Source organism: Clinocottus analis, unplaced genomic scaffold (genome assembly GCF_023055335.1).
Source record: "Clinocottus analis isolate CAN_PGR_092001 unplaced genomic scaffold, fCliAna1.0.p SCAF_26, whole genome shotgun sequence".
Taxonomy (NCBI): Eukaryota; Metazoa; Chordata; class Actinopteri; order Perciformes; family Cottidae; genus Clinocottus; species Clinocottus analis.
The window spans coordinates 2,135,001-2,148,147 of NW_027175998.1; the positions used below are offsets into that span (position 1 = coordinate 2,135,001).

The window sequence follows — 13,147 nt, forward strand, 5'->3', positions numbered from 1 at the left end:
GTGTTCAATTCAGAGAGATCGTTAAACGTCGTTTGTGAAAAAGAGAAACGTGTTTGTGACGAGCAGATCTTTTCCACCGTAGACCAGTAGTTTTCACACTGGGGTCTGGATCTGGTGAATGATGGAAAAACCAGCTGGTCCAAACAATCTGCAAAAGAAATATCTCTATTAAATTCTGCTAATGAACATCATTAGCAGAAATGAGACGACATTACAACATGTAAGAGAGGAGTGTCAGTAAACCCTCTCGCGGTGACAGTCTTGTTCTTAAGAGTCATGCCGAGCTTTTGAAAGCCCCGACACATTTTAAGACGTTAAAGGTTATTTTCAGAATCAGCTTCATTGTCCGTGTGTGTATGTGTGTGTGTGTGTGTGTGTGTCTTCATGTTTTCACGTCGCTCTCAAAAGGTTTCCAGAGATCAGACGAGGTTGGAAAGGATGTGTCCATTACATTATATATCTTCACATAGGCACTATATTAACGTTCATTATGTTAAATATCAGCTCCTTCACATTGATTTGTATTAATCCCAATAAATGCAAAATGTCCCTCCGTGCTTTTAATGAACAGCGCTTCAAAGTGGAAATGAAGACTCAGTTTGGATTTAGATCAACTTCTGTTTAATTTGTCACAACCCCAAAAAATACAAAGAAAAAAACAAAAGAAAAAGGGTTTTTAATATTCTGCAGTCATCATGTACATCATATAATTCATCCCCATCAGATACAGAGCAGAGAAATCCACCTGAATGTTATTTCCCTCTAGATAATACTCAAACATCATCTTTGTGCTTCTTCTAAAACGCTGCCATTGTTTCTCCCCAGTACAAACTTCTGTCCTAAAGCTGGATATGAAAAGCTCGTCATGCTCAAGACTGTTGGAGTGTCGTCATCTGAAGGGGAGAGTCCCCTCGTCGTGTTGGCTCAGAGCCAACTGGAAACAGCCAAAACACAGGTCTGTGTGTTGGGTGAAGATGAACAGACCGATATGAAAGTAAAACACAAGTGATGTAGTCAAGAGAATGCAAGTACTGTATGAGCATGGACATCCGCTGGCCCCTCCTACTCTTCATGCACATCCTGTCCCGTGATCCTCACTTCGGGGTGTCACAGCGACACACAGATTGTCACAGAAAAAAAATAAAAACAACCCGACCAGCTGACAATGGGTCACAGGAACCGCGTCAGACCCGGGTCGGGTCGGTCGGCCGGCTCGGGCCATCGAGTGGCGGCAGCAGTGAGTTCAGCTGGAGCGTGCAGCATCACATGCATCATGCTGGCTGCTTCTGACCTGCTGGGAGACATCATGGGGGTCTGGGGCCTGGAGGTGGACAGGCTGCAGTCAGGCCTCCTCCATAAAGGAGACACACAATGTAACAAATGACTTATTAATGGTTAACTATCATTTACTAATGTTTGAGTTTCGAAATCATTAAAACACATTTTGCTCATTCATTCATAGGCAGGTTGTTTCTTCTTTGTTTTTTGGTCCGGTGATTGTGACGTTTTTTTCCTCAACTTAACTAAGTTTTACGTACCCGTCTTAAGTCCAACCGTGATGGTTTTCTCAAACCTGACTTAGTGGAGGGTTTTGTCGTTAAGTTAAATTCATGGCCATGAATACGAATACATTTTGTGACATGTGTCAATGTTACAAACTGCCGTGAGACTGGGCGGGCTAACTAAGAGTAGACGTAGGCACGGCTAAATGAAGTTCTTACGTAGAGATGAATTATTACAGATGCTGCATCTAACTGCTGCTCAGGATGAACGGGATACGGACGACACGTCTGATCCAAATGCGGCTCAATAATAACTTCATTTCACAAAAGGAATGTAATACGCTCCATATTGCAAGACGCTACACTAAATGACCTCATGACATTAGCTTGTTTAGCTAACTTTAAAGCAACCACATTGCTATATGTATCCACGTACATTTAGAATGGGGGTATTTTTATTAAAGACATATCTTGTGATGCTCAGGTGACGCCCTGTTTACATAACTGACAGCTCCTGATTGGACAGTACTACTACAAGTGTTTCCTCACAACCAATGTACACAGCGCTAAGGTCTTTAGCCAAGACGGTTCCTAAATTTAAATGTGCAACCTGATTCAGTAAATCATTATTTTTTTTAAGTGGCTAGTGGTTTGAACTTTACACCCAAACTTAGTGATGGCTTCATGAAGAACTGCCGCGATCCAGTTACGACGCTTTAAAGATAAGCTAATCTATTTTTAGTATTGATCAACCATTAATAAAGCCCTTAGACACAGCATATTCTGCTTCACAAAGCATAGCTTGTAATAGCAAACTACTATTGTTGATCTGATGCATCTTTGATGTATTTTTTTTTTTTTGCCAAATAGAGTGACATCCCAACACTGGCTGGACCGACATTCGTCTAGTGAACATATTCTTTATGGGGAGCGCTCTTCTGGACATTTCTGTGTCGGCCATCAGGTTTAGAAGGTCGGTCGAGGTCGTTCCCAGCTAAAGAAAGGTGTTGCCGTACGACGCCTTCTGCCCTGTACAACTACAGTTCCCATGATCTTTTTTTTTGACATGTGGACATCTTTTAAACACCATTGAGCTGTAGTTGTGAAAGGCTAGAAATCCATTTTTATTATTCTATATTATACAGCACATACTGAATGCACACATGTAGCTCTAAATATTGACGCAAATATTGTGAACAGAAATTGGGGCCAAACATTTTGAATGGAATATCTATGAGCTGCAGAGATGTCGCCACTGAAACAACACTTCTTTTTAAGAATCTAGTCTTGTTTAAATTGGGTTTCCCATCCTTTCCAACAGGTATATGATAAGTGACAGGAACGCTGCAGAGCTCTGCCGAGGGCGGAGATCAACTTCATAACCGAGTCCATCAGACGACCAGTCGGACAGCTTTTAAACAGAAGAGGTCACAGAAGAGGACACGCCTCCGACCCAAAAGGGCGGGCGCGGTCGTTTCATGGATGTGAGACGATAGCGGACAGCTGAAACCAGGAAACTCAAAACCTGCTAATGAAATATAATAAAATCACAACTGTTATTATTTTTTTTTTTGCTCTACTGATGAAACTCCAGCTGTGACACAGCAGTGAAAGACTCCTAATGTGGCTCGGACACCAACTACAGCTATAATAAATAACCCAACAGGTGAATGGTTTCATTCTGGTTTTTTTCTGGGCGACAATTTCATGACATGCAGAGTCGGGAAATAATGTGAAAAGAGCTGGTGAAAGCGGCGCGACGCCGCTCTGTCGTCGCATGTTCAAAGTGTTCTGAGGAAGCCGAGAGGACAAACCATGATGAGCTGGATGAAATGTGACATTGCACGGTAACTCTTTCATGAGATATTATAGTTTCATGTTTATTCCACAGTGTAATACAAATTTAGAGAGGTGGCATGTTCCTCGTAAAGATCCATAAATGAGCTTTCAGCAATTTCCTACATTGCAATTTCAATGATATTATTTGTATTGATTAAATTGACACAAACTGATCTCCAACTTTATATTTGTCACTCCCTTTAAACTATACACATCACATGTATTCTCACGGATAGCGTGAACTTATAGAAATAAAACTATTCTCTTCGGGTTATCATTGTCAAGCATCAGTTCATATTCAACGAGCAGATGAAGAGAGGGGGAGAGTGACGGAGAGGAAGGTCAGCACAGGAGGAAGGGATGAGGACGACAGAGGTGTTGGGGAGGTGACGGACGAGGTGGGAACGAAGGAGTGAACGTATGATTGGCTCAAACGGTGAACGACAGACTTACGGCAGCGGGTGCCGTGAGCACGGCGGGTTCGACGAGGGCGCCGCAACAGGTCTCCAGTGTTGCCAGCTCCATCTGAACCCATCCGGGTTTCTTTGCTCGCACTCCATTGCGCTTGCTCTTAGCATTAACGCACCGTGCTCTACCGGTGGAGACTTGAATGTGTTGACAAACGGGCCACGCGTTTCCACCCACACGGACCCTAAACACGCTAAAACCATCTGGCAAGCCAAGCATATAAAAAGGGGAAAGGAGCTCGAGGACTCTGAAATGGAGTTCTTCTGATAATGTTAGTTAGCAATCGTGTCTAACACTAGCCAACGCTAGCGAACTAGCTCGTAACATAACGTCTGTATGTAAAAGTAAACATTTTACAAACTTCCTTCCTTGTCTTGTCTTACCAGCGTTTGTGATATTGTATTTTTTTTTGTGTTGGAGTGAGATACATACATGAAACTACGAACGCAAGACACGCTAATAAGGACGGCTAACAAGTGAAAATGGCGGCTCCCTGTCACGCGCTGCTGCCGTCTTCTTCTTGGTCGAGGAATTGGGGACTCGCAAATTCAGATTCACCGCAAACCGGAAGGGACGGTTGGCTCAAGACCCATCTGACAGTGGATCAGCCGACTACGTGGGTTCGTCCGCTGTTCCCCCGGCTCTATCGCCCTCCCACAATCAACCGCTTACACCGTCCAGGTCACATGGACAAAACTGTTGCGGGACCGAAATGGAAAAGGGAGAGTGAGCCAGGACAGAGAAAACGGAGACGAAGCAAAGCGCTGTGATACTCACACGGTTCTTTGGTTGACAAAAAGATAAAGTGGTGACTTGAGGTTCCTCTGCCCACCGTCTACAGGTGTGTGCAGGATGAGATACTTGTGTTTGTAGACGGGGGAGGTGCCTGGAAGAGCTGACAGATCCAGCATACTGAGGAGGACGTGGTTCTCTCAAACGCTGCGTCGAAAACTCGCTTGACACGAGAGCCGGCGTTTGTGACGGCCATCAACTTTTTCCCAATTCAATTGCATGTTAAGAGCCGAAGGGTCAAGACTCGAGCCCGATGAACCGCTTTGTCTACGCACACGTGTGCTCGTGAACAACAAATGTTAATCAGACAGCTACTGGACACTGATGTGGTGTTACAAAGACATGCGTGTGTCATAAGAGGGAGTGCACTTGTGTGTTTATAAGGACTTTCTGATTGCCAAAGAGCAACACACGCACACACACACAAACACACATACATACATACACACACAAGAAATGGAAGAGGAGGAGGGGAAGGTAGGAGCGATGGAGAGGGGGGGGGGCTGAGGGTATGAAGGGCCAGATAGTGTTTTAACACTTAAACACAACGCAACAACCTGAGACTAGTGGGGGGAGTTGGTGGGCCGTAGGGTGACAGAGACGGGGGGAAGGAAAGAGAGACGGAGAGATCAGACCCATATTTAGAGAAAGAGAGAAATAGTGCAACGAAGATAAGTAAAGCGAGAGACCTCGATATGGGAGAAAGAAAGAAGGAGGGTAGAAAAAGACGAGAGAGGAGGAGAGGACAGGGATACAGGCTCGGGGAGACTGGAGTTAGAGGAGGGAGAGCAATGAAGGGAAGATTTGAGAGGAAGAATTGAGACAGAGGAGCAGCAGTGCTTTCATGAGTACGGCTGTGGAACTCCATATCCTGGTCTGTAGATGGGTCTCCCGGTTGCCGACTGAGAATTGGAGAACGCGGGCCCGGCTGGGTAGCTGTAGCCGCCGTAGCTGTAGGATGCCGGGTAGGGCGTGGGGCCACTCTGGGGCTGGCTCGGGTTGTACTGGCCAAATGCTGAGCCCGGGTGCGGGGAAGGGAAGGAGGGCGGGGTCGGGTAGGGGCAGGCGGATGAAGCCGGAGGCCCGAAAGCGGGCCTGGGGCCCGGGTAGCACCCCGCTGGGGTGAAAGGTGAGCCGGGACCTGGGTACGGAGGGAACTGCGACGGGGTGTTGGCCGGGCCGGAGCCGGCTGCCGCGGCGGTGGGGTGGTTGGGTGTGACGGGGTACGGGCTATAGGGCAGACCGGAGGGGACTCCCGCAGAGGAGGCCGGCTGGGAGGCGTTTTGGTAGCCGGAGGGCTGAGGTGTGGAGTTTGCCTGCTGCGGATTCGTCGCCGTCGCCGTTGACGTCTGTTGATTCCACGGTGAGGAGGTGGCCGCGGGGTCTTGGCCGCTGCCCGCTGATGGGGTCGCGGCGTTGGGATTGCCCTCGCTCCTCTGCCGGAGGATCTCCTGGAGTTTCTCTATCCGCACTCGCCTTTTGTGAGCGAGGGACCGCAGGGAGAGGAAGCGATCCAGGAAGGGGTCCAACAGCAGCGAGCCCTCCAGAAACTCATCAGCTAGAGCCTGCAGATAGAGACACACACTTTTTTAAAATATTTATTTTAAAAAGCAATTATTCAGTAATGCAAAAGAACCAATAATAAAGAACCATAAAGAACCGAACCGTAAGGGAGTATCCATAAAGTCTTAACAATACCAATTCTCAGCTCCAGCCCAAACCAGGATGTGATAATGAAATTATGTGAAAGACGACAACCAACAGCAAGCAAAACACGCTGCAAATACATAAACTATGCAAAGTCAAAAACACTGCATTTCCAGTCAAACCAAAAGATGTTCTCCAGGCCTCTAGCGGGAGAACCTGGTGGAACGTTTCATTTCTTAACCTGAGAAAGAGAGACCAGACGACTGAGATTGTTTTTTCGCAGCGGGAAGAAAAGAGGAAGAAAGACTAAAAAGCGACATATGCTTCCCTCCCTCACGATCGTCATTCTACACCATTCTAAAAGAGCACCAGGTTCCTGTCGCTAGTTATGGTTGTGTGTTTTTGACTTGACGTTGTTTCTGCATTTGCAGCGTTTTTGTGGATTTCGGAATTACATTTTTTTTCCTCCATTGGCATCACATTTCCTTTGTTGGATCTCTTCATTTATGAAGCTGCAGCACATTCGTCCCTTACAGAAATGTTTTGGTCCGTTCGTAGCATGTCTGCTGTCGTTAGCCACAACAGCTGCAGAAAACTTGGAAGCCATTGTTTTACTGGTTAAAATGATCTGTGAAAGTCTTTATCTACCCATACATCATTTCATATTGATTGTGTGTGTGTATGTGCGTGTGCGTGTGCGTGTGCATGTGTGTGTGTGTGTGTGTGTGCAAGGCAGTTCTGACCTCTGACTCTTCCTCCGTTTTGCTGCCCTCTGTCTGTAGTCTGGAGGACAACGCCTCTGGGGACACCTGACCCACCATCCCATCTGAGGAGAAGGAGAGAAAGAACGGGTGAGACAGACAGACCGTACCCGCAGACAGCGAGACGAATGCAAGCACAGCGTATACTGAACACACGCGCATAACTCAAATTGTTAATGTTCAGATATAGCGTACCGTCCAAAATATTTGGACCCATTGTATGTTGATGCTCTGGAAACAGAAGAGACACAGAGAGGAGAAACAGCAGCCGGGTTTCCATTCAATCGTCAAGTGAATTTTAAGCAAACTTTTGAAAGGCCGCAAAAAATGAATGACGATTAGGTGTTTCCTTCAACTGACTTCGAGAAAATAAACCCAGCTATAGCGTAGTGTGGTCAGAAGTTGGTGCTATAGACAAGCCGGTGTGATGCGAGCCCTGCCACAAAATGACATAATCATGGCGGATGCGATCACAAATAGTTCACCGATGTGAGGGATCATACATGTGAACAGATGCTTAAGAAAAGTCTTTATCGGAGTAAGTATTTTGCAACCAAATCAAATGGCTTACATGATAGTCAACCTTTGTTTCTTTCTGATGCTTTTAATGCTTGACTTGTTTATTAGCAGGGCTCGTATAAAGGCAATAAAGTAGTTAATGAATATAAGATATGAGCTTACGGATAATTACCACCCCTCCTTGTGGTAGTGGAGGTTGGTTTTTGGCTCTCTGTCGGTGACACAACAGTCTACGTTCATCTCCGAGTTTCACTCGTCATTTTGGAAAATCCAAGAAGATACAAATTATCCCGTAATAACTATTCAACAGGTATCTACTGTGTTTCCATAATGATTTTAGTGCATTAACTCTTTTGTAACTAAAGGTAAAAACCACCTCAAGCGAGCAGAAAGGCTTTTCTCGTGCGAGAACTTCAAAAATGTGCGTAAAAATATGGATGTTGTACACAGATATAAACCGTGGAAGAAAAGCCCTGTTTTCACACCACATTGTCATAGTTTTAGGAAACCGTTTCTGTCCAGTAGAAGAACAGCTACTCACCAATTTAGGTTGTAATGCAAGCAAATATTCTCGCCTTGTTGGGACTAATCCATGTTATGAAATGCACCGGCTGAACAACTCCTGCCTCACACATCCACGCGCTCCCCCACTCAACTCACTTCCTCAGCCCCTCCTCCCATTCTTTGCCCACTTTTTTTACATATTTTTCAAAAAAGATGCAGTAGGTTAAGTTAGGCTCAGAGGCTGGGGGTAAGGTTCCACCTAGAAAGCAGCTGAAGGTCTTCTAGATGTGATGTCGCAGTGGAATTGCATTCTCTCTAGCAGTGTACTTAAGTACAAATAAGAGGTATATTTTACTTCTGAGCCTTTACTATTACATGCCATTTTCTAGCAGCGTCTGTAGTTACATCAGACTGTAATAACAGCTGGACAGTACAGTATCTGTAACTAGTTAACACTGTAATATCTTTAAACTTGATAACATTTGTTATATTAAATATAATACATACAATTTGGTCTCTGCACGTCACCCATCCTTGCAGGACGACGACTCTACCCATAAGCCATGGCTGGCCCCGAAAGTCTCACAACCCTCCATCCTGCCCTACATTTATTCAGCCACCTTTTTGTTCCTACCTGCATCAAGTTCAAGGCCCACTTCCTGATCCCCCCTCCTACCTCTCAGGGAGCAGTGTTGTCTGTAGGTTTCTCTGATGGCCTCCAGCTGAGAATATCTCTCCACCAGTACATCCTTCTCTGACTCTAGACGAGGCTTCATGTCCAGGTTTTGCTCGGCCAGGCTGCGATTTGACGCCAATGCCATCTCTCTCTCCAGCTGGATGTTCTGGATCTAGAGGGAAGGAAACAGGCATCAGACTATTGCAGCTTTACATTTTAGCCATTTTGTGGATTTCACTAAATGCTAAACTAAAGTTTTTGATTATTTGTACTACAAATAATCAAAATTATTATTTATTTGTACTACAAATAATCAAAAACTACAAAGTTGACACTAGAGGCCTGTACTTCAACATAGCCAGGTTATATTTTTGTTATCTTATATGACAGTTTGACTATATTCTTTCAGCTGGAACCACGGTGGTGTGAAAAAACATAATCTAAAAAGTGGTATAATATAACAGGCATAATCAAAATATTTTATAATCTCCCCGACCATACATTAAGAAAAAAATAGCCGTGGCAAAGAAACGCAAGGCGATACAGATTGTTGGACTGGAAGCCAACAGCTCAAAGTTAATACATACCAAGAGAAAATATCCTGATTCAGTGTTACTCTGGTTATGCAATGCAATTTATGGTGCTGTTCGATGGCCCTGTTACGTAAACTATTTTTATGGGGATGACAACGTGGTTTGTGAACGGCTAAACGTATTGCGCTTATATTCCCCATCTTTATTTAAAAGTGTGCCCTTCAATTTACGTGCCTTATTTTTTTTAATGCTCTCCCTCAAAACCCTGTCCTCACACTCAAATAGAAACTGCTTGCCATGCCGATGTATTCCGGTGTGAAGTGCCACCATTAGAGCATATGACTGATGACCCAGAGTTCAACCTGAAGCGACCCTGCTATCAGGGCTCTGGTCAGATTCAGCGTCTTATTTACTGACACTTGTTTCTTCTCTTACTCCTTGATTTCAATTCAAAATTTGTCCAGTTTGAGATGATTTCATTGAGACAAATTTCTTGCAAACGTCCAAAATTCCAAGAACTGGGACGACATAAAAAAGAAAATATTTTTGGTTCTGCTCATCTGTTCCAAAACAACACATTGGTAAATGGACTTGCTTTTACTTCGCGCCTCCTTTCTGGCCACTCAAAAGCACTTTACACCAACGTTCGGACATACATCTTTCTCAAGGACATGCCGACTGGAGGAGCCGGGGAGTGAACCACCGATCTTCAGAGTGGAGGATAACCCTCTCTACCAATGCGGCGCTCTTTTTGGACTGGAACAGGGAGATGCATTTTGTGTTTGTATTGTCCGGGCACTCTGGGAAAACCAATAAGAGCTGCAAGCACACAAGGGTGGGTAAGGTGCGCTCCCACCGCCCCCCCGACACGCAATGACTGTTCTTTTGCAGTTAAACATAAATGCTGTTTGTAATGATCACCTATGAAGTCAACAAGCCTGCCTAGCTGTCTCATTTCACGCAAAGTCAGTAACATTGCTCATGAAGCAAGGTCTGGAAAAAGAGTTCACTGAAATTTATATGTGTATTTTTATTTTGCGAGCAGTGCAACTGGCTGAATGCTACTGGGCAAACGTAGGTCTGAGTGTCATTTTGGCAGGTTTCCATGATTGTTATTATTGAACAACATATTTTACCAACAGCAACCAAATTAAACTGTATGGAATACATTTACAGGTTCAATAAACCTTATGGAGTGAATTGCAAGTATGAACATTTTTCCATCCAAGGTTTGCCTTTAGAGTACAGCTGGCACTTTGTTCAGTAAGTTTAGTAACTCACTTGCATGCAAATCCGTCGACTGTGTATGGGTAGCAGATTTTCCTACATTTGCTTTATTGCAAATCCAAAGAAAATTAAGTTCAGCAACATACATAAACACTTGAACTGTACACAGAAGGCCTCTGCAACTGGACACTGGGGTGCTTGTTTAAAAGCAATAGGGTATAAGCGTAATGTAATAGAGAATAAGTGTAATGAATTAGGTATAACGCTTAATGTAAAAGACTACGATCGTAATGTATTAGGGTACAAAGCTTCATGTAATAGAGTATAAACATAATGCATGAGGGTATAAGGTGTAATATAATAAAAGGGAATAAGCGTAATGTAATAGACTATAAGCATTATATTGACAAAAAACACAAAACCTGAAAGGGAGAGTTTAGGTGATCAGTGCGAGAGGCATACGAGTTGTGGGAAGGAATAGACGAAGAAAGGGCTAAACATTCACATTAATGGGAGCTCCCTTGTACAATAGGGGTTTTGTACATGTGGACACAAGCATTGCATCAGTTCCCTGTGGTTCCCAAAGAAGGAAAGCATTACTCACTTCCTACAGCCAGAGTGCACTAAACTAGAAACAAGACATATCTTTCATTAGTATTAGGTTGGTTCAGCCTTTCGGAAAACTTAAAAACGAAAACGAAGGCCAAATGGAAAGTCAAGCATCATTTTTTTGTACCTCGTCAGACTCCAGCGCCATAGACTCCACCCTCTCTGGGTTGTCCAGGAGCTCCTGGAGCTCTGATTGGCTCAGGTCCTGGAGCTTCTCCATTTGATTTGCCAGGATGGCTGTCTGTCATAAAGGAACCAGGAAATAGGAGTTAAAAACAATGTTTTGAAACATAAAGTGGACACAGTCAGTGGCCCAACCTCTGTAGCCTAATGCTACCACCCTAGAGTAGATAAATAGTAGTCATAGACTTATTGGGCCATTTTCAACAAGTTTAGGAAAAACAACCTTCTACCTGCTGCCACTCCCTTAATAAAACAGCAACCAGTGGTATGTGGCAAATGTGGGCATTATGTGTAAATAGTAATGATAGCAACACGCTGAATGCACTATTCTGTACTCAGTCGAGTGAACGTCAGTGTTACATTTAGCGGGTTAGAGTCACGCCAGTCACCCCACCGAGTTAAGTGACCGGAGGCCACAAAACAGAACAAGCTGTTCAAACGAGCACCGGGAGCAAAAACGGATCCCCCCAAAAATACACGGGTACTTACACGACGCTAGCAAACCAAATTCAGCCCGACACTGACTGGCGGTGACATCCAACACCAACTATGTATCTCAAGTGACAGGTGACGTGACACGTCCTCGGGATCTCCGGCCAGCCCCGACGGAATGCAGCCGAACCAGAAGCCGCCGAGTCGTTTTCGACGCACGTTGACCGCCGAGCTCAGGAGCTACTCGGCCGCGTCCAATCTCAGCCAACGGTTCTGGGTTGAGCGAACCGATGACAACAAAACGGTCGGTAGGATCGCAATGTCGGGCATCGAGCCCACCGTCAACTTCGAGGAAAGCCCAGCGCTTTTGGCGGGTGAAAAACGGATCCCAGGGTGACGCCGCTCGATCCAGGCGCCCGCTGTCAGACGCCTCTGCGTTACGGCAACGCTAGCTTTAAAATTCGTACGACTTCAGTCGACAGAATGTGTCGGAAAACGACAAAAATTTTCACTGAAATGAGGAAAGTTTCACTCCATACTGACAGAAGCCGCCGCCATCTTAGGAGCTATCCACGCTCCGTGGTTTGCGGGGGAGTTCGGACAGAAATCAAATATTGTAAAACGGCGCAGTTAAACTGTAACGAAGTCTTGGTTGAAAGTAGTGGACACTTTAAACACATACTGTTCGCCGACATATTTTTGTGCAATTATATTTAACCGTGCCCATTGTCCCGCTGGTGTCCCCTATGTCGCAGGGTAATGGTTTGGTCCGGTGCTCAGCTGATACAAGGGAAACCCCTATGTGACGGTAATGTCCCATCTACTGCTGCAAGTGCTTCTGTCGACGACTATATGTACATGTCACCCTGCTTTGCTGGAGGAGCTGCACGCCACTGCTTTCTTCAAAAACGGGCACTCCTGGGACCACATTTTAGAAATGAAAATATTGTCTGTGTAGACACAGAGAGAGCAAGCAAGATATCAAAGAAATGCATTGGCCTATGGAGGTTTATTCATCAGCATGGTGTCCCATGGGAAGACAGATTACATTTAACTGCACGTTTAGCAAGAATCAACCCAGCATGAAAGATGATTCTTGCTGCTATTGCAGTTTTGACTATTTTATGACCACGTTTCTCACTCAAAACGCGAACTTCAAATTCCATATTGCACATATTTACATACTACTTTCTGCTCTCCTGATTGGCACACACACACATCTCTACCAGTCGCAGACTGCTTTACTTTACTCTCCATTCCTCAACCTCCATAGAGAATTTTTTTTTTTCATGGAGGTAAAAAGTTTGTCACGATGCATGCTGGCTGTATGAGCATATCTGCAGAAGATTGCCAGAGATGAATCAGGCAGTGAATTGCAAGAGAAGATGTGTTGTGTACTGTACAGGGGTGAATTTTGATATAACTCACCCCTTTAAATTATATTGATGCTATAAT

The 13,147-nt window shown here is 44.7% G+C and overlaps 1 protein-coding gene across 2 annotated transcripts; it reads right to left on the minus strand.

Annotated features, from left to right (window-relative positions):
* Positions 1-3,353: 3,353 nt before the first annotated feature.
* Positions 3,354-12,270, minus strand: vps37c (VPS37C subunit of ESCRT-I). Of its 2 annotated transcripts, none has more exons than XM_068591877.1 (5): positions 11,750-12,270; positions 11,205-11,314; positions 8,709-8,880; positions 6,992-7,074; positions 3,354-6,166 (listed from the first exon to the last, which is right to left on the minus strand). In XM_068591877.1, exons 2-5 carry the CDS (start codon positions 11,295-11,297, stop codon positions 5,444-5,446), a joined length of 1,071 nt encoding a protein of 356 aa, XP_068447978.1. In that variant the 5' UTR covers positions 11,298-11,314; positions 11,750-12,270; the 3' UTR covers positions 3,354-5,443. The 2 variants fall into 2 exon arrangements, with proteins under 2 accessions (XP_068447978.1, XP_068447977.1); XM_068591876.1 differs by having other exon boundaries at positions 11,205-11,318.
* Positions 12,271-13,147: the final 877 nt, after the last annotated feature.

Bases quoted from the DNA above. Each gene is read 5' to 3' on its own strand.
- vps37c (XM_068591877.1), bottom strand. From the start codon at position 11,297: ATGGAGAAGCTCCAGGACCTGAGCCAATCAGAGCTCCAGGAGCTCCTG. The intron at 7,075-8,708 runs GTAGGAGGGGGG...CCTTCTCCTCAG, and splicing joins ACAACACTGCTCCCTGAGAG to ATGGGATGGTGGGTCAGGTG. The intron at 6,167-6,991 runs GTCAGAACTGCC...CTCTATCTGCAG, and splicing joins AAACGGAGGAAGAGTCAGAG to GCTCTAGCTGATGAGTTTCT.